At 55.3% G+C, this 21,747-nt stretch overlaps 3 protein-coding genes across 5 annotated transcripts; 1 reads left to right on the top strand and 2 right to left on the bottom strand.

Moving 5' to 3' along the window:
- Positions 1–34: 34 nt before the first annotated feature.
- SPRED3 (sprouty related EVH1 domain containing 3) lies at positions 35–9,205 on the bottom strand. 3 transcript variants are annotated; one of them, XM_081031461.1, is made up of 6 exons: positions 9,094–9,205; positions 7,434–7,614; positions 6,140–6,308; positions 5,961–6,043; positions 3,755–3,901; positions 35–2,971 (listed from the first exon to the last, which is right to left on the bottom strand). In XM_081031461.1, exons 2-6 carry the CDS (start codon positions 7,608–7,610, stop codon positions 2,300–2,302), a joined length of 1,248 nt encoding a protein of 415 aa, XP_080887587.1. In that variant the 5' UTR covers positions 7,611–7,614; positions 9,094–9,205; the 3' UTR covers positions 35–2,299. The 3 variants fall into 3 exon arrangements, with proteins under 3 accessions (XP_080887587.1, XP_080887588.1, XP_080887589.1); XM_081031462.1 differs by having other exon boundaries at positions 7,527–7,614; XM_081031463.1 differs by lacking the exon at positions 9,094–9,205 and having other exon boundaries at positions 5,961–5,990; positions 7,434–7,535.
- A 1,688-nt stretch (positions 9,206–10,893) lies between these two features.
- On the top strand, positions 10,894–13,680 carry GGN (gametogenetin; the record flags this gene model as incomplete). Its single annotated transcript, XM_081031293.1, has 2 exons — positions 10,894–12,755; positions 13,563–13,680. 2 exons carry the CDS (start codon positions 10,894–10,896, stop codon positions 13,678–13,680), a joined length of 1,980 nt encoding a protein of 659 aa, XP_080887419.1.
- Positions 13,681–14,526: 846 nt separating this feature from the next.
- PSMD8 (proteasome 26S subunit, non-ATPase 8) lies at positions 14,527–21,094 on the bottom strand. The gene is made up of 7 exons (XM_081032184.1): positions 20,709–21,094; positions 19,610–19,682; positions 19,396–19,498; positions 17,777–17,942; positions 16,734–16,834; positions 15,470–15,581; positions 14,527–14,753 (listed from the first exon to the last, which is right to left on the bottom strand). The coding sequence occupies exons 1-7, from the start codon at positions 21,069–21,071 to the stop codon at positions 14,616–14,618; spliced, it is 1,056 nt and encodes a 351-aa protein (XP_080888310.1). The 5' UTR covers positions 21,072–21,094; the 3' UTR covers positions 14,527–14,615.
- Between the last annotated feature and the right edge of the window lie 653 nt (positions 21,095–21,747).

Raw genomic sequence — 21,747 nt, 5'->3', positions numbered from 1 at the left:
GTCCCGTCCCACCCCTCCCCAAAACGAGGTAGGTTTAGAATGGAGCTTCCCCCCCGCCCACCACGGAAGGGAGGAGACCGAGGCACAGAGAGGGGCATGGGGATCCAGGCATCCCCAGCCCCCAGGCCCTCCGCCCTCAGCTCTGGTGGGTCTGACAGTGATGAGAGCTGGGCAGAGTGGGAATGGGAGGGACACCCCCCTTTTCTCTCACCCATTCCAGGATCTGGTTTGGGAGAGCTGAATCTCACAGGTTCCGGATGTAATAGTTAATAATTTAAAGGAGTGACAGAAGGCTCTATCCCTCTGGCCCCCTTGACTTATCCCTTGAACTCCCACAAGGCGAATCAAGTCTGGGTAATGAAGAAAGGTAAGTGCACATTTTCAGATGCTTGGGACCAGATGCAGGTCTCAAGCCCATACAACATTGAGATTGTCTTGCTCCAAGACCTTGACCACCCCCCCCCCATTCAGGCCATTATATTTGAGGTACTCTGGAAGTTGCAGTCCACTAAGGGGAAAGAAACTGTAGCAGCCCCAAAGGGGTGTGAGGGCCATGAAACAAGCTTTCAAACTTTCTGAAGCAATCCCCAACTCTGAGATGGAGAAGGGGTTAATGGAAGGTGGAACATAAAAAGCTTGGACTAGAACATAAAAAGCTTGGACTAGAGCTAGTGCTCAAGGTTGGGCTTGGGGGAGAGTCCACAAAGCTGGGGGTAGAGGGTGAAGTAGTGGAGAGAGGGAGAGAGAGAGAGAGACCAGCAGAGCCATAACTAGCCCAAAAGTTGCCTTTGTGTAAATCAGAAAAAAGCACACCTTCCTCTGAGGGCACGGTGTGGCGAGCAGAGTGAGGTGTGAATTCTAGCCCCACTCACCACCTTGGCCTTTGGTGAACAGCCTGCAAAATCATCTGTGGTGATGCTGAGTCCTAGAGATGGGAGTTGGGGAGCTCTCATTGGTCCTGGAATCCAGAACATGAGCTCAGAATGGTAGGGTTTTTCCCCTTAGGGTAAAGGGGTTGTTCTGTGGGATGCTGGGTGCTTGGGCTGGGGCCCTTGACACTAGAATTCCAGAGTCTGGGACCTTGAGATTTCAGGGGCTTATGGATAGCAGGACTCAAGGGGCAGCAGGTCTCAGGGAGTATCAGGCTAGAGTGGTTCTAGTCCAGAGAAATCAGATCTGGAGGTGCTAGGGTCCTGAAGCACCTCAGATCTGTCTCTGATAGGAAGGGACCAAGGTCTTGGAGTCAGGGACAATCCCAATGTTGTGTAGGTTTGAGCCCTGAATTTGGAAGGTCAGTGGCACCTTGGGGTCTTGGATCCAGTGCTCCTAAAGCACCTTGGGTGTCACTCGGGCTGGGGAACAAGGAGTCAGAGGTGTGCATTGTCATGAACATTCCATCTCCTGGGAGCTGGGCTCCCAGCCTTTAGAAGATTGGGGATCTGTGGGTACAAAGCAGCCAAAGATTCCAGGACATTCTGGGGCTTGAAATCCAAGTCCAAGAGGGCTGAAGACTTGGGACCAGTGTCTTGGGCCCTGAGGTGTTAGTGGCCTTTAGTCCTCTAGCGGGGTACTAGGCACCTCAGAGTCCTACATAAGAGACACAAAGCTCCTGGGAACACTGGCTGGGGGTTGGTGGGTCTATAGAGGCCTTTGATCCCTGGCTCCTGAAGCATCTTGGAGTCTGATATCTGGATCTTGGTGGGACGGGAGTAGTGCTCTGAGATGGGTCTCCCAAGTCATTTTGGTCAGAGAACATCTGAGCATATGCAAGGACTCATGGCATCTTAAGAGGGCTCGGTGTTTCAGGGGTCCTGGGACTACAAGAATATCTGATATGGGTGACCATTTGAGGGTGATTCTGGGTCCTGTAGTCTCAAGATCTGGGAGTAACTGTATACAGGCAGTGTCAGGTATTGGCAACTCCTGACTAATTCTGGGGCTGTTAATCTGAGGGTTCAGGGCCCTACCTCTGTCAGGGATCCATGGGCTCCCAGGCCTGCCTGAGGTGTGGAGCCTGGGATGCCTTGGATCTCCAGTCTAGGCCAGAGGTCGGGCAGAAGGGATGGGGACGCCAGACTCAGGTGCCTGGGACCTCTTGGACAGATCCCAACGAAGCTGGGTCTGAGGTTTCTCAATCCTATGTTTGGGGTCCAGGTTCCAGGTCTGTGGTCTCAAACCAAGCTCGAGCTCCAAGTTGCGGGTGTGCCTAGGTTTGGGTTTGGGGGTCTGTATGGAGTCCGGGGTCCGGGATCCTCAGTTTTGGGTCCTTGGTCCAGGGACCGGACCCACTAGGCCGTTCTCACCGCGCTGCCTCCTCGTGGCGACCCCCGCAGCCAGCGCAGCCGCATCGTGCTGCCACCCAGTGGCAGGCACGCAGGGGCGCGTAGCAGCAGAGGCAGGGCACAGCTAGAGAGAGCGCAGCCAGCGCCGCCCAGCGCGCAGCGGGGCGTGGGTGGCCCGGCTCGCAGGCGCACGGGTCCGAGAAGTCGCCCTCGGCGTCCGACAGGCAGTGGTACAGTAAGCTCTCGGCGCACCACAGGCAGCTGAGACGGCGCACCAGCAAGCGACCCGGGTCCGGGGCCTCCGCGCAGCGGCCACCTCGCCCGTCTGCTCGGCGGCGGAAGAGCGTGCGGCAGTGTACGCAGCGCGCTGCCTCCTCCGCCTCCGGGGAGGCCTTGGCGGGCGCCGGGGCCGTGGCGGGGCCTGGGCCCGGGGGTGGGCGAGCCGGAGGCGCTGGGGGCACAGCCTCTGTGAGAGGGGCCGGTAGGGCGGCGGGGGGCCTCAGAGCTGCGCCCCTCAACGTGCCAGTCTTGGCGAAGCGCACGACGCAGGTGGACAGGGCAAGGGGCGCGGGCGGCCCCGCGCGCCGGTAATCCTCATAGCCGCGGCCGCCCCAACCCGGGCCCCCGGGCCCAGCCAGGGGCTCTGAGGGCTCCGGAATTCCCGTGAACGGTAGGAGCGGAGGGTAGTTCTGCAGGACGAAGGGACAGGAGAACCGGTTAGCGGGGTCTGTGGTCCCCCACACAGATCCCGCTGCAAATCTCAATCCATCCCAGTCTCCGATGCCCGGAGAATCCCAAGACCCTGCCACAGGCTTCATTCATTGAGCATCCTGTCCTGGGATCCTAAGCGCCTGCCTGAGTCCGGCACAAACACTTCTAAGTCCCCAACCCATTCCTGTCCCGGGAACAGAGGAAATTTAGGGACAGACAGAAGAATCCAGGCACCAAGCCCACACCTTAAGGACCCAGTAGTCCAGGCTCTCGGTCCTATCCTCTGTCAATATCCAGGAGTCCCAGCACCCTCTATGCTCAGATCCAGGTGTTCTAGACCCCAGCCATCTCCTTCAGAACTACAAGTCAGGTTCCAGGTCCCTTTAACCATCTTGGATGCTGAGAACCCCCACCATATGAATTAAGCAGTCAGAAAAACGCCTTCCTTTCGTACCAGCACCCCCCTAATATACTGGGAGAAGTCATTGTCCGAGTCATCCCCCAAACTCCTCAGAAATTCAGAACTTTCCAAAATCACCAAGAGCGCAGGAGACACGGGAAGCCCTCCCCCAACTCCCCCTTTAAGGAATCTAGGCCTCCAAGCTCCAACACCCTCAACCCCATTAACTCGGGTCAGCCATCCCCTAGGATCTGTTTGTGGTTTCTCACCCCTCTGCAGCCTCAGCCCCTGCCCACTTCGGGACCCCAGCACCCGGCCCCATGTGGAGCCCCAGACTTCTGCTGGGGGTTGGAAGGCGCACCTGAGTGGAGGAGCGGCGGCGCTGGGGGGGCGTGGCCGGCCCGAAGCCAGAAGCTGACTCCACGGTGATGATGGGGGCTGCCGCTGAGGTGGTGGGAGGCGTCTCCTGGCGGCTGTGACTGGAGGAGGAGTCGCTGTCCACATGGGACTGGGGGAGATTGGCGGCCTCAGAGCCGGACCCCCGGCACAGCTGTTGCCCTCACATAGACCCCCTCCCATTGCGACCGAGGGCTCTGCAGTGAAACAGGCCTGGGTTCAAGCCCTGGCTCTACCACTGACTGCTTGTGACCTCCTGCAAGTGAGCTCATCACTTTGAGCCTCAGTTTCCTCTGCTGTAAAATGAGGATCATAATAGTGTCTATTCATAAAGGTGTGGTTAGGATCCACAGTAAAGGGCATAACACGAGCCTGAAGTTCAGGAAGAGCTGGAAATGGTTATTATTTGACCCCCTCTTCTTATCTGCCCTGCTCACCAACCTTCAGAACATCAAATCATCCTTCATCCTTCTCAGAAGCCCTCTCCCTTGGCCAGGCAGCTGCCTTCCTGCCTTATTCCCACCACCCCACCTTTATTGGGGCAGTTCCACCCACCTGGAATGTGTTCCTTCCCATCCAGACCAAGCTCTGTCCTTTACAAGCTGAAACATCACTTCTCAGACCCTTGGTTTCCTTTCTGTAATCTGGAAATTAATCCTACCTCATTCATTTACTATCTTCAATACCCATTCATTGAGCACCCACAACATGCCAGGCTCACAGAGGCCGTTGTGAGGATGTGAAATGGAGCATAGAATGCACAGCATCTTTCCTGAGTAAGCACTCAATAATCGAGAACTCTATGTGACTTTTATAGACCCACCTGCATCTCCCATTACCCTGGGAGACTCCCCTTTGTCTGCCCAAGGAACCAGTTTTGTTCCTCCCAGTGTTTTCAGGAAACTCCCACTGTTCCCAGCAAGTGCCAAATCGCATCGGACATTCTGTGCATTTATTGATTCAATAAATTTATTCAACACATCTTTACTGAACGCTTACTGTACACCAGGCCCTGTTTTAAGCCTTGGAGATGCAGCAAGAAAGCAACGAAAGATCCTTGCCCTCCTGGAGCTGACATGATAGCACAGGAGAATGACAATAAACTAATAGTTAAGAAAATTGTCTATTGGGAAACAAAATAAGAAAAATATCTTAGAAGCTGGGAAAAAATTAGAACAGGATAAGGAGCATTGGGAGATTGCAATTTTACATAAGATCCTCAGGGAGAGCCTCACTGAAAAGGTGACATGTGTGTAAAGCCCTGAGGGATATAAGGGAATGAGCCATGTGGAAATTTAGGGAAGAGTGTTCTAAGACAGAAGAACCAGCCAGTGCAAAGGCCCTGAGACAGGAATGTGCCTGCCCTTTTGGAGTAACAGTGAGGAGGCCAGTGTGGCTGGAGCAGAGTGAGCAAGAGGGAGAATGAAAGGGAGCCAGATGGTGTGGGATCTTATGTGCTACTGTAAGGATTTGCCCTTTACCCTGAGTGAGATGGAGCCCTGGCAGGGTTCTGCGTGAAAGATGGCCATGATCTGACTTAGATGTCAATAGGGTCTCTCTGGCTGTGTGTGGGGAACAGACAGTAGGGATAGGAGGGGCACAGTTGACAATGAGAAGCTCGTGAGATGGTCCAGTTGGAAGATGAGGTTGGGCAGTACCAGGTTGGAAGTCGAGTCTGATCATTTTGAAAATGGAGCCAATATTTACTGACAGATTAGATGAGGGGCGTAAAAAAAGAGGAGCCGAGGATCACTCCAAAGTTTGTACCCTGAGTAACTCAAAGGATGGACTTGTCATTAATTTGTTCATCCCTTTACTTTTCATATTTATTCTTTTTGATAGTTTATCTTTTTAAAATTTCCTGCTTTTGCACTCTGGAAGAGAAGCTCCATGAGGAAAGGGACTGTTTTGTTCACTGACATATCCCCAGTGCCTAAAACACTACTTATTGAAGGTGCTCAATAAATACCCTTGAGTGAATGTGCAAATGTGTTCTATCAACAGAGAACAGAAACTAGAATAACTCAGAATGAATCAACACTGATAGTTTGGGCCCATATTTCTGTCCCCAGCATGTGGCATGGTGCCTGATACACAGTAGGTGCTCAAGAATGTTTGTGGAATAGAAATAAACCCCTGCCCTCCCCGCAGAGCTGGTCCTGGAGACTCACCGTCAGAGGGCAGGGGGTCTCTGCAGTGTCCTGGGAAGGGGAGGAGGAGGAGGAAGAGGAGGAGGAAGAGGGGGTGAGCGAGCCTGGGCAGGGAGAGAGGCAGAGAGTGAGCTCCCTGGGCTCCAGCTTCCCCCATCCCTTCACCCCAGCCCCCAGTGCCCACCACCTGCACCTCTCACCTCGACCCAGTGCTGCCAGAGCAGCCAGCAGACTCTTCTGGAACTCATCAGCCTCTGCAGGACTCTGAAATGTCAGCCCAAACTTGCAGTCACCCAGGCTCCAGTGATGGAAGATGGGGTTCACCTTGTTGTAAACCAAGCCTGGCTTCAGGGTACACTCTAAAGTGGTCTGAGGGGCAGGAAGAAGCCAGGTCAGACACTCCCCTCCAGCCACACCTGGGACTTCTCCTCCACCACCAGCCTCTCTGCATACCCAAGCATCCCACAAACCTCATTTCTCAATCCTAGGTGTACCTCTGAACCCTGATCAACACTGCAATACCACTCCCCAATTTTACTGAGCATAACATGGATACACCAATATTCCCCCTTGATCCCTACATTTTCCAATATGCCCTCTGATATCCCAATAGGAACCCCAAATCTTGCTGAATGCCTCAGAAAATTAGTTAGCCCCCTTCTGACAACCCAATATTCCTCCCTCTGACTCAACAGTACTCCCCAAACTTTACTGAATACCTTAAAATATTACTGTTAGTCCCCTTCTAATGCCTTAATAATCTCCTAAGATGCAATCCCAAAAATTCTTATCAAACTCCCACAAATTTCCCCTCACATGCTGGTCAACACCCTAAATGTTCCCTCAAATCCTTGTCCAACATCACTATATTTATTCCTTCACACCATTTCAAATGCCCCTGCATCGTTCCTTTGGACCCCTGCTCTGAAATGCAACCCTTCACCAGGGCTTCTGCAAACCATCTGAACCTTTCTACTGTACCCCCAGCTGAAATTTCAACACTGTCCTTCCAAATCATGCCAGACAGCCCAAAATATTCCTGCCGAACCCACACATAGAAACCCTATTTGACATTTCCAGATGGTCCCCGCCAAATGACTCCATATACTTAGGGCAGACAGGGGCCAGTGGTGTAGGGCCTCATGTTGAGGATTTCTGAGCAAGATGGAGCCACAGGAGGGTTCTGAGCGGAGGAGGGATATGACGTGAGTCAGGTGTTAGCAGAGCCCCTGTGGAACACTGAGGTGGGGGAGGGAGCAGTGAGGAGGCCGCTGTGATAGTCCAGCAGTGGACAGGACCTGTTTAACACCCCACATGTTCCCGAAACTCCCAACTCTTATCCATAGGACAGATATTCACCTCCAATCTCCATCCCACCTCCCTGTTTGATTCCCAGACTCCGAGATGATCTGACCTCACCTTTGCACTCCCAGCCCCATTTCCCTTATTTCCCCAGCCCCCCCCACCCTACTCCCATGTCCCACGGTGGCTCACTTTCTGGTCCCGGAGGCGCTCCCCGTGGATGACGTAGTGCCCCTGGCGGGTCCCCCCCTCGGGCCTGGCCCCTCGGACCCGACATACGCTCACCTGGCTGAGGCCCCCGCCCCCCACAGGCAGCCAGCCCCCACTGGAGTCATCTCGGGCCATCACCACAGCTCGGACCCGAACCATGTACCTGAAGGTGGGGGGACAGGGACAACACAGTCAGTGAGCTCCAATCCTGCTCTCCCATTCGATGTTCCTCCAGCCCTCATCTCCCCTCTTCGTCTCTCACATCCGGGTCCACTGCATCCTTCACCACTTTACCTTCCATGCCCACCTTTTCCCCCATACCCACCTTCTTCCAGCATGGTTTCTTTCTTCCTCATGCCATCTTTTTTCTCCCATGCCTACGTGCTCCAAATCTACCCTTCTCTCCGTACCCACTTTTTCTCCTCCCCATCTTTCCCATCCGCATCCCACAGCTCCGTTTTTCACTTCCCTTCCCCCTCCTGCTCATCCCGTCAACCCATCTCTTTCTCTTCCCTTCTCATACTCACTGCCCCACCCATAGTTTCCCCTCACAGCGGGTGCCTGTATTTTCTTAAGAGCCCATCAACTCAGCTCCAGTCCCCCTACACTGCCTCCGCACCCTGCCGCCAGGCCACTGGCTGGGCGAGAAACCCAGGCTCTCTTCCCCCCACTCCTTCCCGGATTTATGAATGAGACCGGATGCAAAGCTCACTGAGTCACCCAGCAACGGGAGATGGTCAGGGAGCAGAGAGAGAACCAGAAATGGCAAGAGAGAGACCGAAAGGGAGATGGAGGTATAGAAAGCCAGAAACCGGCGACCAAGACACCTCGAGAGAGCATTTCATTCACAAAAAATCAAGCCTGCTTCCTCAAGCCCCAGCCTAAGGAAGGCAAAGGGAAGAGACTGGCGGGGTGGGGGTAGGGGGATTGGTCCCTCCTCCTCCTCCTCCTCCCCGCCCCAGCATCCTTCAGAACCATCTTACCCCGCCCCCCCAGCTCAGGAGACGTAGCCCTCCGCCCAGTAATCGGTATCAGCGTCCAGCCGCCCCTCACTACCACCTAGCGCTGGGACCCTGGCGTCCCAGACTGAGGGACCCATGCAACGAGCTCTAGCCCCTTCCCCCACCTGCAGAACGCTGGGTTTCCCCCTTCCATCAGTAGGGGAAGGGGCGGCAGCAGCGCCCCCAGCCCCCTTTTCTCAATGGGATGGGATTTTGTGAATGAGCAGTCACGTGACGCTGCTTCCTTTGTCCGCCCGCCTCCCCCGACAACAGGTGAAGCAGAGAAACAGGGCAGGGGTCCCCCCCAGGGCCTAGCTGGGATGGGACGCCAGAATTTCTGGGTGCCCTACGCTCCCCACATGTTTCCCGGGGGGGAGTGGTCCCCCCACAGTTCCTCAATGGTGGGGGTCCAGTACGGAAATTTATGAATGGAGCGTCCTCAGAGAAAGTCCAGGCCCCCCAAATGGAGACTGGTACCCCAAATGGCTGCCACGCAGTATAGGGGCCCCCACCCCCTTGTCCTTCCAGTCGGGATCTGGGGGGCGCCCAGGTAGGCAGGAGGTGCAGCGCGGTCCTGGCCACCCCCACAACCGGACAGGAGGTCTGTCATCCCCCGCCCCCTCGCCCCCCTCGGCACCTGCCTGGGAGGCTCCAGCCGGGCTCCGAGCGGTGGCGACGTGGCCTCCTCCTCCTCCTCCTCCTCCTGTTCTCTCCGGCTCCCTCGCAGGCTCCAGCGGCGCTAGAAACCGGCACCAGGAGCCGGGGCGAGGGGGGAGGGAGTGGGAGACTGGAAGAAGGGTGGGGGGGAGGGGGCGGCTTGGGGGAGGGGTAAGCGCGAGGCAGGCATACTTGCCCGCTGGGTCCTAGAGCCCGGCACTCGCTACAGTGAACAGCCCCCCAACCCCCATTTTCTCAGGATCCAGAGAGGATTCTCTACTTTCCCACCCATCCGCGCCATTGGTCTCTGAGGCTGTGGGGAAGGGGTTCAGGACATGGCCTGGTCCCAGAGTTCTAAAAAGACGAGGGTCTACGCTTTGGGTTCTAAATGGGAGGGGCCGAGTGCCTGGCAGGGTTCAAAAAGGGGTGGGGAGATAAGGGAGCTTCGCAAGGGGGCGGGGTCGGAGGGCCCAGGAAAGGAGAGGGTGAGGACGCCAAAGGCGCGGACAAGCGAGTGCGTCATGGAGGGGGCGGGTCCACGGTGGATAGGCCTTCAGGACCGGCTCGAGGAAGGAGAGTCTCGGAAAGAGATGTTATGCAGGGTCCTAAAAGGGCGGAGTTTAGAAGTAAATTGCCTTAGGGGCGGGGCTATGAGAGATCCAAAAGGGAGGAGATACGTAGCAGTGGTCCTAATGGGCGGGGCTTAGGGAGAGGGACTAACGAAGGGGCGGGGTACTGTAAAGGGGAGGAGCTAAGGAGAACGTTCTTAAGGGGGTAGGGCCTAGAACTCCGAGGCCTTGGGTAAAGAAGACATCAAAGTATTTCAAAGGTAGCTTCAGGTTTGTAAGGGGCCGGGCTCAAGCTCTCTCATGGGAGGGCGGGGCCTCGCGCCCGGGGGCGGAGCCTAGATCTCGGGGTCCGCCCTCGCTGCCTTGCCCACTTGCCTTCACCCGCACCCCCGTTCTTTTCGGTTATTTTGTGCCACGGCCGTTTCTCCGCACTACCCTGGGCCCAGGGGGCCGCGGTCTGAACTTTGGTCGGCGGGAGGAGTAGGTGAGTGGGACCTATGAGCTAAGGAAGAGCTAAGGGCGGAGCTTGGGGAAAGGGGTGGGGCCTGCCCCTAGGCCCGGACTGGGAATAGTAGTGAGGTCTAAGAAGGCGGGACCCAAATGATCGACAGAGAGAGGGGTGGGAGGGTTAGAGGTGAGGACCGAGGGGTTAACCTGACAAGAATACGTGGAGTTTGTTAGGCGAAGGCGGGGCCAGACCTGGGGAGGTGTTGATGTGACCCGATTCCCTGACAATCGGGGGCGGGACCAGAGAGCAGGGGCGGGGTTAAAGTACCGAGAGAGAAGGGTGAACTCCTTGTACGCCTCATAGGCTACTGAGCACAACCATCATGAGTGATGTGGATTGTGACAAGAAAGTAGGCAGGAAAGGAGTGACAGGAAAGTAGGCAAGACCTGTGTCTTGGACCCTATAGACAAGGGACGTGGCCAAAATGTAGGGACCCGCCGGGGGATAGGGACCGAACCTTAGTACACTTAGTACACTAAGAGGATGGAGCCTGTGCTTGAATAGCACCTTGTATGGAGCTATAGGGAAGAAAGCGTGAGCGTCGAGAGTCAGGGAACGCGAATGCGGCTAGAGACTAGTGCCTGAGGAGGACCGAGACGGGGCCGGTGTGGACCGGTAGGACCAAGTACAGCCAGCCTCCTCGAAGTTTTCCTGGCAGACTGACTGGTGGAAGTTTTTCTGACCGTAGTCCCCGACCTCCGCCAGAAATGGGGAACGTGCAGTCGGAGTCATCCGCGGGCGGGAGCTCCCGTAAAGAGCAGGCCTCGGACCTCTCCTCCGACTCCCGCAGGACGTCCATGGCGGAGCCCGAGGTGACCCCCTCCTCCCCTGCCATGCGCTTGGCTCGCGGGCTGGAAGTCTGGTTCCCCGGCGGCTCCGCGCCCCAGGGTCTCCTGGTACCCCCGGAGCCTCAGGCCTCACCCTCGCCCCTGCCCCTGACCTTAGAATTGCCCTCGCCAGTGACGCCCCCTTCAGAGGAGGTGGCTGTGGCCGCGGTCTCCACACCACCCCCGCCCCCCGTGGAGACCCTGTGGCCCGAGCCGTCTAAGTGGCGAAAACCCACGGGCACTCCGGTGCCCCGAATCTGCGATCTGCTGGAGGCAAGCCATCGCGGCCAGGGCGACCTTCCGAGCCTCCGTCCACTGCCGCCACCGCCCCGGCAACTAACCGAAGAGGATCCCGACTCTGTCCCGAGGGCCCTATCCCTGACTCCGCCACCCTTGGAGCCGCGGAAGACGCCACCACCGCCACCTTCCTACCGGCAGCCCCTGGACCGCAAAATCAGTTCTGCTTTGGTCACATCTGCTGCAACCCCCACAGAAAGCCAGCTGGGGCGCGGCAGCGAGGGCCAGACGGCAGGCGAGGCCCGCGGAGGGGCGCCGCCCCAATCCGGAGAGGGCGAAATGGCCCGCCCTGCCGCCTCGGAGCCCGGCCTGAGTCTACTGTGTAAAGTCACCTTCAAGTCGGGTCCCCCTTTACCCCCTGCGGCGGCGTCGAATTCCTTAGCCTCCAAAGCCTCGCTCCGGGGCGGCGGAGGCGGGGGATTCTTCTCCGCCTCGGGCGCCATCTCTTACGCTGAAGCCCTGAAGCAGGGGCCTCTGGCTCCTGGGGCTGCTTGCCCCCTAGGAGAGGTCCCTCGGGGAACCCAGGAAGCAGAGGGCGGTAATGGAGACGGCGAGGGGCGTGCTAGACCCCCATCGGCGCCTGCATCCCACGCCCGGGCCCTTCCGCCGTCACCCTACACCACCTTCCCAGGATCGAAGCCAAAATTTGACTGGGTGAGTCCTCCTGACGGTCCTGAACGCCACTTCCGCTTCAACGGATCTAGCAGAGGCATCGGGTCGCCCCGACGGCGCGCGGCTGCGTTCTCAGGGCCGTGGGGCTCCCCGCCGCCTCCGTCAGTGCAGATGCACCCAATTCCCGGGCCCCGGAGGCCCGCACACACCCTGCTGGCGCCGCCTAAGTTCATCTTCCCAGCGCCCACCAATGGCGAGCCTGTGCGCCCCGGGACTCCCGTCCCACAGGAGTTGCCGCCTCCGCCGCCGCCGCCGCCGCCACCACCCACGCCGCCTCCCGCACCGCCGCCCACACCGCCGCAGCCACCAGTGCTCCAGCTAAAGCCGCTGCCTGCGGCTCTCCAGCCCACCCCAGGCCGGGGCCACTTGGAGTCCGCGCTGGCTCCCGCCCCGCCTGTCGCCTTAGCTGCGGACCAGGCCCTGGCCCCGACCCCAGCCCTATCCCCGGCTCCAGCTCCCACCATGGCCGCGCCATCGCCGCCTGCGCCCGCGCCCAAGGCCCGCACGCGTAGAAACAAGGGTCCCCGCGCTGCTCGGGGCACGACCCGTGAGGATGGCGCGCCTGGAGATGGTCCTCGAGAACTGACTGACGCCACCGTGACTGACAGCGGCGGTGGAGGAAATGGTGGTGGGGGGGCTCTTCTGGCTGGGACGGCCAATACAGGTGCTGCGCGCCACTGGCCACCCTTCCAGGTGCTTAACTCTTGTCCCTGCAAGTGTTACTGCCGCCACCAGCCGCGCCATCGCCGCCTGCCACGCAACGTGTCTGCCTGGTGAGGGAAGGTCCTGAATAGTCAGTCTTTCAGTCTTTTGGAGTCCTGATCCCAGCTGACCCTTGACCTTTGCCTTGGCTGCATCTCAAACCCAGCTAGAAGCCAAGTTTTCAGGACCACTGACAGGAGAGGGTACACCTTGGCCCAGCCCCCTGGTATCCAGACCTCCAAGCTGACCCTTGGCTGTCTTGAGCCATCAGGGAGGGAAGCTGGTCCCAGCTGGCCTGACCATCTTCATGGCCTTGACACTCGTACTTGAGAGCACCAAGAGTGACCATGTCCCAAACCCTTCAGGGATGGGAGAGGAGATGACTGACTTCTGGAAACAAACGGATATAAACGCAGCCTCCAAAGCCCCTGGTGTAGCCCCTCAGCCTTTCCCCTCCCTCCAGCCTTTAGCAATTATGACTGGGAACCTAAGGTTGTGACCGCCAGAGGGCACTAATGCCTCAGTCCTCGTGCTGCAAGTGATTACTTCCAAGTCTTCAGATCCAAGGGAGACGCTCTCTGCATCTCTGTTACCGCCCCCTCTCCGCCCCCCAAACACTGAATCTCAGGATCAGTCACCAGGGTCTGTCTGACCCTAGAACCTGAGGACTCTGAATCACTAGGAGACCCTCTGCCCTGGACCCCTTGGGGTTCAGCTGGGGTGGGGCCCCTTTCCTATTTCAAGTAAAGACAGCCCTGCCCTAGACTGCCTTCGGGATATTCAGACATGGCCCCTTCTACAGATAGGGGAAATGAAGCCTAGGAGGGGTAAGGGCCTGGCCACGTAGCCAGTCCTTGCTGACTCTGCCTTCCCTCTAGGCTGAGCACGCCCACCAACCACCTGAGTGAGCCGCCCTGGGTTGCCACCATCAAGCTGGCCGGCTCCCTGGTAGCCGGGCTAGAGCACTACGATTTGCAGGCCACCCATTCCAACTGAGTGCAGTCTGTTCAATGGCCTCCGCTTTCCTCTCCTTGACAATAAAATAACCATCCAGATGCTTAGCTGCCTGTCAAGTCATCTGCTAAGGACTGAAGAGGTGGGGTGGGGCAGGGCAGAGGTCTCCATGCAAGCACCACATCCTGGAAACAGTAAGGAGGCTGGACCCAGAGCAGCAGTAATGGAGCTTCCATTCATCTAGTATCCAGACTGATCTGCCCAGAGGTAAGATGTTAATACCATCAGCCCCATTTCTGAGCTGATCTGGTGCTAAGCTCAAGGGTTCAGCACAATTACTTTGGAAAATAGGAGTGATCATTCCCATTTTACGGCTGGGGAAACTGACTCTGGAAGACTTGAAAAATCCCACAATTGACTTAGCTGGATTTGGACTCTAACTTAATGCAACAGTTTCTTGACAATTTCAAGGCAAGAAACAGGCTGGGAGTATGAGAGGTCGTAAGTCACAACACTGGCTCAGAAAAGGTGGGAATCAGGGTAAGTTCACGGCAGGGCTCATGCCTTTCATCCCACAGAAGTCTCAAACTAGTAGCCCGCAAATGGGTTGCATTTCATGTCATTTAAAAAACTGGTTTAATTCATTGCTAACTTTTTAAATTGGGACATTTTATCCCTTTTGCTAAAAAACTCTGGTGCCTTGGCCTGGCCCTCCTGTGTGTGCACAGCTGGGTGCAACAGTCCCTCTACTCATGAGCATGTGTTTCATACTCTGAGCAAAGGCCACTGGACAGAGGCTGACCCCTGAGGACCCTAAAACTTCCAAGTTCTTCAGAGATGGGACTTATCTCCCCACCATTCCACCCAGGGAGACAAACGCCTAGGAAAGAATGTCTATCCAGCTTTATTGGAGGGAGCCCTGCACTGCAACTGCTTTCAATAATGCAAGCCCCGCCCCACCCCAGTGCCTGCTGGGTTCAGACGATCATCTCCAGCTGCCGGGCGTACTCGATGACCTGTTTGGCCAGTTCCGTGGAGGGGATGGTCGTATCTTCTGGTTTCTGCTGCTGGCTGGCAAAGCTGTAGTAGTTGTTGAGGCCCAGGACCCACCCTCGCTGCAGAAAGGGAGGGATGACAGATGGGTGGGTGGTCACACAGGCTCCCTCCCCACCCCAGAAAACCAGCACTTATCCATATGGACCCCTGGCTCCCTTTCTTTATCAACTGTACTCTACCCACACAACTCTAGGCAAGTAACTTCACTTCTCTGTGCCTCAGTTTCTCCATGTTTGAGACCAGGACCCTAATATGCTTCTCCAGGTCTGCTGTGAGGATTCAGTCAACACACCTGTAAAGTGCTGAGCAGTGTTTGGTCCAGAGTAAACAATCACTATCAACCATCCCCATCACTCAAGTTCAGTTTCACCTCTTCCAGCTTGGTCTTGACCCTCCTCAGTGACTGAGTTACTGCACCCCACGCACCAACATCTCCAGGGGCACTGCGCCTGCACAAATACCTCAGACCAAATGAAGCTAAGTCTTGTGGGGAAAAGCTGCAACCTCTAAGGAATTCTGATAAGGACAACAGCCAAGACTTGTGTCCACCTCCACCTGGTGCCAGGTGCTATGCTAAGTTCATCCCACATGTTAAATTCTAGCTCCATTCTACAGATGGAAACTGAAGCTCAGAGAAGTTCTGTGACTTGCCTGAGGTCACACAGCTGGATGTGAACCTGGGCAGTCTTGCTCCCGTGTCCCTCCAGGCCATCCTCACTGCTGTTAATAAGGGTACCCCTTGGCCCCACAACCCCTTGCCCTGCACCCCAGCCACCTTCTTGGCATAGTCCGTCATCTTTTTGGGTGTGTTGAAGAAGAGGATCCGGGTGGCCTCAGTGAAGAGAATTTTCTCATAGGCCTTCTCGATGCACCCAGCAATCTCATCCCTGGGGGAAGATGAGGTTCTCGTTACTGAGCACAAACAGTGCTCCAGGCCGTCCGTCCTTCCTGGCCTGACATGTGTGAGCTCTGACCCTGACTTCCGCACTGACTGCTGGAATATGTTATCTGCCCTGTTTAACCCACAGAGGCTCAGAGAAAGAAGGAAAAGCTTGACCAGAGCTGCAAAGCCAGGGCCACAACAGGGTCCATTCCCAGGTCTCTCCGTCTTCCAGGCCCAAACTCTGAATCCTACTCCCAGCTACGAGGACTTCAGGCTGTCTGAAAACCAGCCTAGGATTCCCATAAGGGGCTCTCTTCACATAACAGCCTCCCCACAAGGGTGCTTCCCCCACTTCCAGATCTGATCCAGAGGGGGGGCGCTCCTTGCACCCCTGCTAAGAGGCATTATGATTGACACTGAAGTAGAAAACCAACAAGGCATCTGTGACTGAAAGGGCAGAATTTGTTCGCTTGGGGAAAACAATGACCAGGAAGTGCATCTGCTTCTAAGGTGGTTTATCTCCTCTGCCAAGCGGTCGGTATGTGCGCACTCGTTTTTTTACTTCCTGTTCATTTTGGAGAGCCAAAATAGTCCATCATTAAAAATAAACCCACAAAACTACCCTCCGCATCCCCACCAGCTCTCTCAGCTTGGTTTTATCCGAGGAATGGAAACCCACCTGAATCTGGCGCTCTGCACCACCTGGACAACCTTTCACTCCTCAAGGGACCTGTAAATGTCACGTCGACCTGCCCATGTGATATCACCTGTGCAGAGCAACCCGAGGGGCTAGCAGAATTTGATGGCCTCATTCTAAAGAAGGGGAAACTGAGGACTCCAGTCTGGGTGACCTGATGTGCAGTCAGGCTCCTGGGCTGGAGCACTTCTCAGAAAGGCAGCATGGTCCTTGTCTGCTGAGCACTGGGTGCCAAGTCCATGCTCCAGGTCTGACATGAATGGGCACATGCGCAGACAGCCCAGAATGAGATGAGGGCTGTTTTCTACAATCTCATGACCAGTTCCAGTTCATAGAAAAGGAGAACTGATGTGGTCAGCCTCCCCAGACCACACTGGCCAGAATGGGATTCAACTAAGGGCTGCCTGACTCTGGATTCCACGCTCTTTCCGAGCCCATGGCCTCGGTCCCCCCACGCACCTGATAGTGTCGAGCAGGATATCGATGAAGAAGGTATAGCTCTCGGCAGGGATGTTGCCTTTGGCCAGGAACACCTTGTTGTAACTGCCCTCCATCAGGTACTACAGAGGTCAGGGGTGGGGAAGACCAGGGGATGAGGAAGCAGCTGAGGGAGAACTACCTGCTGAGGCCTCACCGTACTCCGAGTGCCTCCATAATCCCCACTCTGCCAGAAGACCCATTCCCCATGCAGACTGTGTACCTGCTCTTCCAGGAAGCCCTCCCTGGTTTAATTACACACACACAAACACTCTCTCTCTCTCCCCAAGCTAGCATGCCCTGGGATAATATGTAATTATCTCATCTATTCTTCAATCACAGGAGGGAGACAGAGCTAAAGCCACCCCAAGCCCTCCTTAACTGCCCTCTCTGCCAGCCTCTCCCCACAGCCAAGTTCTACCATGAGATCTCAGCTCTAGGAACTAATTCCTAACCTTAGGTACGAAGGCTCTTCCCTGACCTGCTGACCTTGTTCTAGAAACACTGTCCTCCTTGCTGCCCCTCCGCTATACCAGGCATGTTTCTGCCTTGGGACCCTTGGTCTGGCTGCTCCCTCTTCCTGGATCACTGACTCCCCAGATGCCCACATGGTTGGATTCTTCATCCCTCTCAAGTCTTCCTCAAATTTCCCCTTTTCAGCAAGGCCTGCCCTGACTACCCTTATAAAAAATTCACCCCTGACCCCAACTCTCCACCCTCCTTCCTGCTTGATTTTTCTCCATAGTACTTAACAGCTGGCAGACTATTACTTAATCTTGTTTTTGTCTGCTTCTTCACCTGAATGTCATACCCACGAGATCAGGGATTTTATGTTTTGTTCACTGTACAGCATGAAAACCAACCACAATGCTACACACACTGGGGCTCGGCATTTGTTAAAGCAAATGAGTCTGTGGGCTAAAAGATGACTGAACCCTTCCCACTCCTCCAGGAAACCCTCCCTAATGTCTATCTCTGCACCACCCACTTTAGTCAGGCCCTCTTTCCCCCTTCCCCAGTCTCACTTGCTCAAGGGACACAGGATGCTTGATGTATACATTGGTCTGGATGTCCTTGGCAGGTAGCCGCTCCAATTCTGTGTGGAACTCAGCCACCCGGTTCTGGGACAGCAGGAAGAGGAGGTTGAGGCCCAAGAGCTGGTGCATGTATGCTGACTCGGGGAGCTGCTCCCTGTGGACCAGGGTGGGGAAACCAACGTAAAGAAGGCTTAGGTACCTACCAAGTCCCCCACTCCAGGCTCCAGGGACCCTGATGACTGTCCTGGGCTGTCTCCTTGGAGAGGTACTGAGTCCTGGGTTTTCAGATGAAACTGATGCCCAGAGTTCACAGGTAAAGGGATAGGCAAGGAGTCACAGGTCATATAAGCCCAAGCAAGTGACCTCACTTCAGTAAAGTGACCTAGCCTCAGTTTCCCCAACTGTAAAATGGGTATCAACACAGTAGCCATATCACAGATGTGGGTTAAATGAATAAGTGTTAAGTGAATCAAATGATTTAACCCAGATAAAGTTATAAGAGCAGTACCCCAAAAAACTATAAGTGTTAGCTATGATTATATTAATAATCATCACCCTGAAAAGGTGAAGGGACTAAGAAGTACAAATTAGTAGTTACAAAATAGTCATGGGAATGTAAAGTACAGCACAGAGAATATAGTCAATAATGTTGCAACGACTATGTACAGTGCTAGGTGGGTACTAGACTAATCGGAGGGGAATCACTGCATAAATTACATGTCTAACCACTATGCTCTACACCTGAAACTAATATAAAATAACATTGCATGTCAACTGTAACCGAAAAAAATAATTTTTTTAAAAAAGAATCGTCACCTTTACTTTAAGAGGAAAACTGAGGCTTAGGGAGGTCAAGTTATTTGCCCAAGACCACATAATCAGGAAGTGGCAAAATTAGTTTCAAACTCAGGTTTGTCTGACTTCTGATGTCAAATTCATAAATTATTCCATGGAGGCACCAGTGAATTATAAAACCATTCATTCAGCTTTATATTCAACACATATCCAAGAATTCCTGCTCTGGGCCTGGCCCCATGCTAGTCAGTGCTGGAACACAGCAGTGACCAAGACCCTCTGCCTTTAGAGGGTTCAGTCCAGTGGGAGAGACAGGCTAGGGCTGTGGGCAAGCATAGCAGAGGCAGAGGGGTCAGGGCTGATACAGCACTGAAGGCCACAGGAAAGAGCTTGGCCTAGAACCTGAGGGCTATGGAGAGCCATGACAGGTTCTAAGCAGGGGGTTAACATGCTCAAATTTTAGTGTCACAAAGATCCTACTGGATGTCATGAGAGTGATGATCCAAAGGAGCAAGGCTGGGGCAAAACAGGTGAAAGGTGATGATGGCTGCAGTGGTGAGTAGAAACGTAGTGTGGGAATGATGGGGCGGGGGGTGAGGGGAGACAGATTGGAGACCAACAGAGACGGGATGGTACGATCCCAGATTCAGAACCTCCAGGCCAACTCCTGACCCTGCAGCCTCTGGGGATGGGGCGAGGCAAAGGAGGAGTTCACAGGTAAAGGAAGATGACTCAAGTGGCTGGAGCACCAGGGATCAAAGATCTGCCACATAACTCCCCCAACCCCTACCAGGGGCATGGCCCATCCTCACCTGTAATCGAAGTAGTAGCATTTGAGCTGAGCCATGTAGCGCTCGAAGGAGGGGATGTCCTTGCGTAGGATACTCCACTGGGCCCCAATCTCCAGTATGTCACCTGTGCGTCACAGAGCAGGTTCTCAGGAGTCCCTCTCCTGACCACCACTACCATTCCTGCCATGACCCCCAGCCCATCAACCCCCCACACACCAACTCCAGTGACACTCACGGGCCAGAATGAGCTGCTGTTTGGTCAGTTTGGTCCCTGTGGTTGGCAGGAAGTTGAGCTCCAACAGAACCAGCTGATGAGGCCATGGAAGGATGGAAGGAAGGAAAAGTAATGATTATTTACCTTCCCTAGGCCTTGGCTTTCTGACCTAGAAAATGGAGCTCATCATCATCGCTAACTCATCGGTTGTTTTGAGTATTAAAGGAGTCAAGCCTCACAAAGCACCGAGAACAGGGACAGGGCACACTGTGCAGTGCTCATCCAGGATTACCTCATTACAATTATTAATAGCCCCACTGGGAAAAAAGACACACTCAGAGCCTGACCCAATGGAATCATGGGTGTGGGGGGACACCAGCACCTTTTTGGCAGATCGTTCTCTACTGATTTGGGCCCAACTTACCCACCCATCCCAAATCTACACCAGGAAGGGATGGGCGTTAACCTGCCCCCATAGTCCTGCCCACACATCATTTCTTATCTGACACCTGCCCCCCAGCAACTTGGTCCACCCCACAGTATTTGTCTGGCCCACTGTGGGCCAAACACTTGGTCTGAAGAACCCTGAAGCCCATTCTGGTCCTCTACCAAGGGATTTTTTTCGCTAGGTTTAGTCCAGCCCTCACACTTGGCTGCCCCTCACTGCCCACAGATGCGACCCTAAGCCCCAAATCTCTCAGACTTTCACTTGGTCTGGTCTTGACCACACACCCCCCCCCATCACCTCAGCCTCCTCCTTTCATCACCCTGTCCAGTCCTCATTCCCCACTTGGTCTCGTCCAGAACCCGCCATCAGAAAGACTCCCACACCTCCATCCTGCCCCTCCAGCCAGCTGGGCCTCTAAGAATCAAAAGTCTGACCTCTCGCTCAGGTGTTCCAGAAACACTCTCTCCATCACCCCCCCCACTGGAGCGACATTTGGTCGGTCCCAGGCCCGTCTCACTTCTAAACCCCTGGAAGCCCGCCCTTTGGCTGTTCCGAATCCTTCGCTCCGCTGGGTCCTCCAGCCCGCCTTGGTCCCGTGGGCCCCGCGATCCGCTTCGCGGGCCGGGACTTGGCTCGGTCTGGACCCCCGTAGTGTCCCTCGCCCAGCCCTACCTTGAGACGGCCCAGCTCTTCCCCGCACTTGCTAAGGTTTGGGCATTTACGGTTCCACTCGCCCTTGAGTTGCTCGTACATGCCGGCCGCGGCCTGCAGAACCGCGCCCGAGGCTGCCGAGGGCCCAGAGCTCGAAGAGCCCACCGCCCCGTTCACAGCCGCAGCCGCCATCTTCCGTGATGCGGCAAACCGGCGGCCCAATTTACTGCAGCGGCGCCTACAGACGCTCGCCCGGCGGAAGTGCGGCCCGGAGGTGGAGCGCAAGGCCGGGGGCGTGGCTATGGCTGCTTGCCTCCGCCCGCCGCGCTTCGAGCTCAGTCTCTCTCCGGGAGGTGCCTTCGGAGCCCGCCCCTTAATGAACATGTCAGTCGGAGCTCCGCCTGCTGTCTCTCAAGATGGTGACCGGAAATCGCCTCCTGCCCTAACTGAAAGTGGCTGCGGTCGCAACTCTTCCCCACTTCCCGTAATCAATATGGTTGCCCTGGCTTCAGCCTGGGCTTTCGGGATGCTAGGCTTCTGTCGTGGAGATCCCAACTTCGCAGCAACTTCTCGAAGCCAAGAGGTGGCAGTGATGGAGCCATTTGGACAGCTGTGTTATTCTTTCCATTTTATAAATGGGCTTTGAGAGACAGGGTAACCTTCCAAAGAGACAACAGCTGAGTCTTGAACTCTCTAGAGCTCAGTGCATCCTTCCACATTTTCTCCAAGTTTAGACAAATACGCACAAACTTTACATCCAGTCTTATGGCTTTGAATGCCGCATATATGTAGAGGATTCTCACTTCCCTTACGCCTACTCCTGATTCCTCCGGATATTTCACACCTGCCTATTCAACATCTCCACTTCTTCTGAAACCCAACTCTCTTGTCTCCATCATTTAGAATGTCAACTCCATGAGAGCAAGGATATTTCTCAATTTTCTTTATGGCTGTATTCTCAGCACGTGGTTGACAGTCAATAAATATCTGTCGAGTGAGTGAATAACTGTTTATGTAAAATAAGTTGTCTTTTTGAAAAGTTTTTAAACAAAAACTACAA

The sequence above is a fragment of the Rhinolophus hipposideros genome (genome assembly GCF_964194185.1).
Source record: "Rhinolophus hipposideros genome assembly, chromosome: 21".
NCBI lineage: Eukaryota > Metazoa > Chordata > Mammalia > Chiroptera > Rhinolophidae > Rhinolophus > Rhinolophus hipposideros.
The sequence above is the reverse complement of the archived record's forward strand: the minus strand, read 5'-3'. Positions and strand labels throughout refer to the sequence as shown.

Excerpts from the sequence above, each read along its gene's own strand:
- SPRED3 (XM_081031461.1), bottom strand. The coding sequence starts at position 7,610 with ATGGTTCGGGTCCGAGCTGTGGTGATGGCCCGAGATGACTCCAGTGGG. Across the intron at positions 6,309-7,433 it reads AGCGCCTCCGGGACCAGAAA|ACCACTTTAGAGTGTACCCT; the intron begins GTGAGCCACCGT and ends CCTGCCCCTCAG. Across the intron at positions 2,972-3,754 it reads GCCGCCGCTCCTCCACTCAG|AACTACCCTCCGCTCCTACC; the intron begins GTGCGCCTTCCA and ends TTCGTCCTGCAG.
- PSMD8 (XM_081032184.1), bottom strand. The coding sequence starts at position 21,071 with ATGTTCATTAAGGGGCGGGCTCCGAAGGCACCTCCCGGAGAGAGACTG. Across the intron at positions 19,683-20,708 it reads AAGAGCTGGGCCGTCTCAAG|CTGGTTCTGTTGGAGCTCAA; the intron begins GTAGGGCTGGGC and ends TGGCCTCATCAG. Across the intron at positions 17,943-19,395 it reads TGCTACTACTTCGATTACAG|GGAGCAGCTCCCCGAGTCAG; the intron begins GTGAGGATGGGC and ends CCTGGTCCACAG.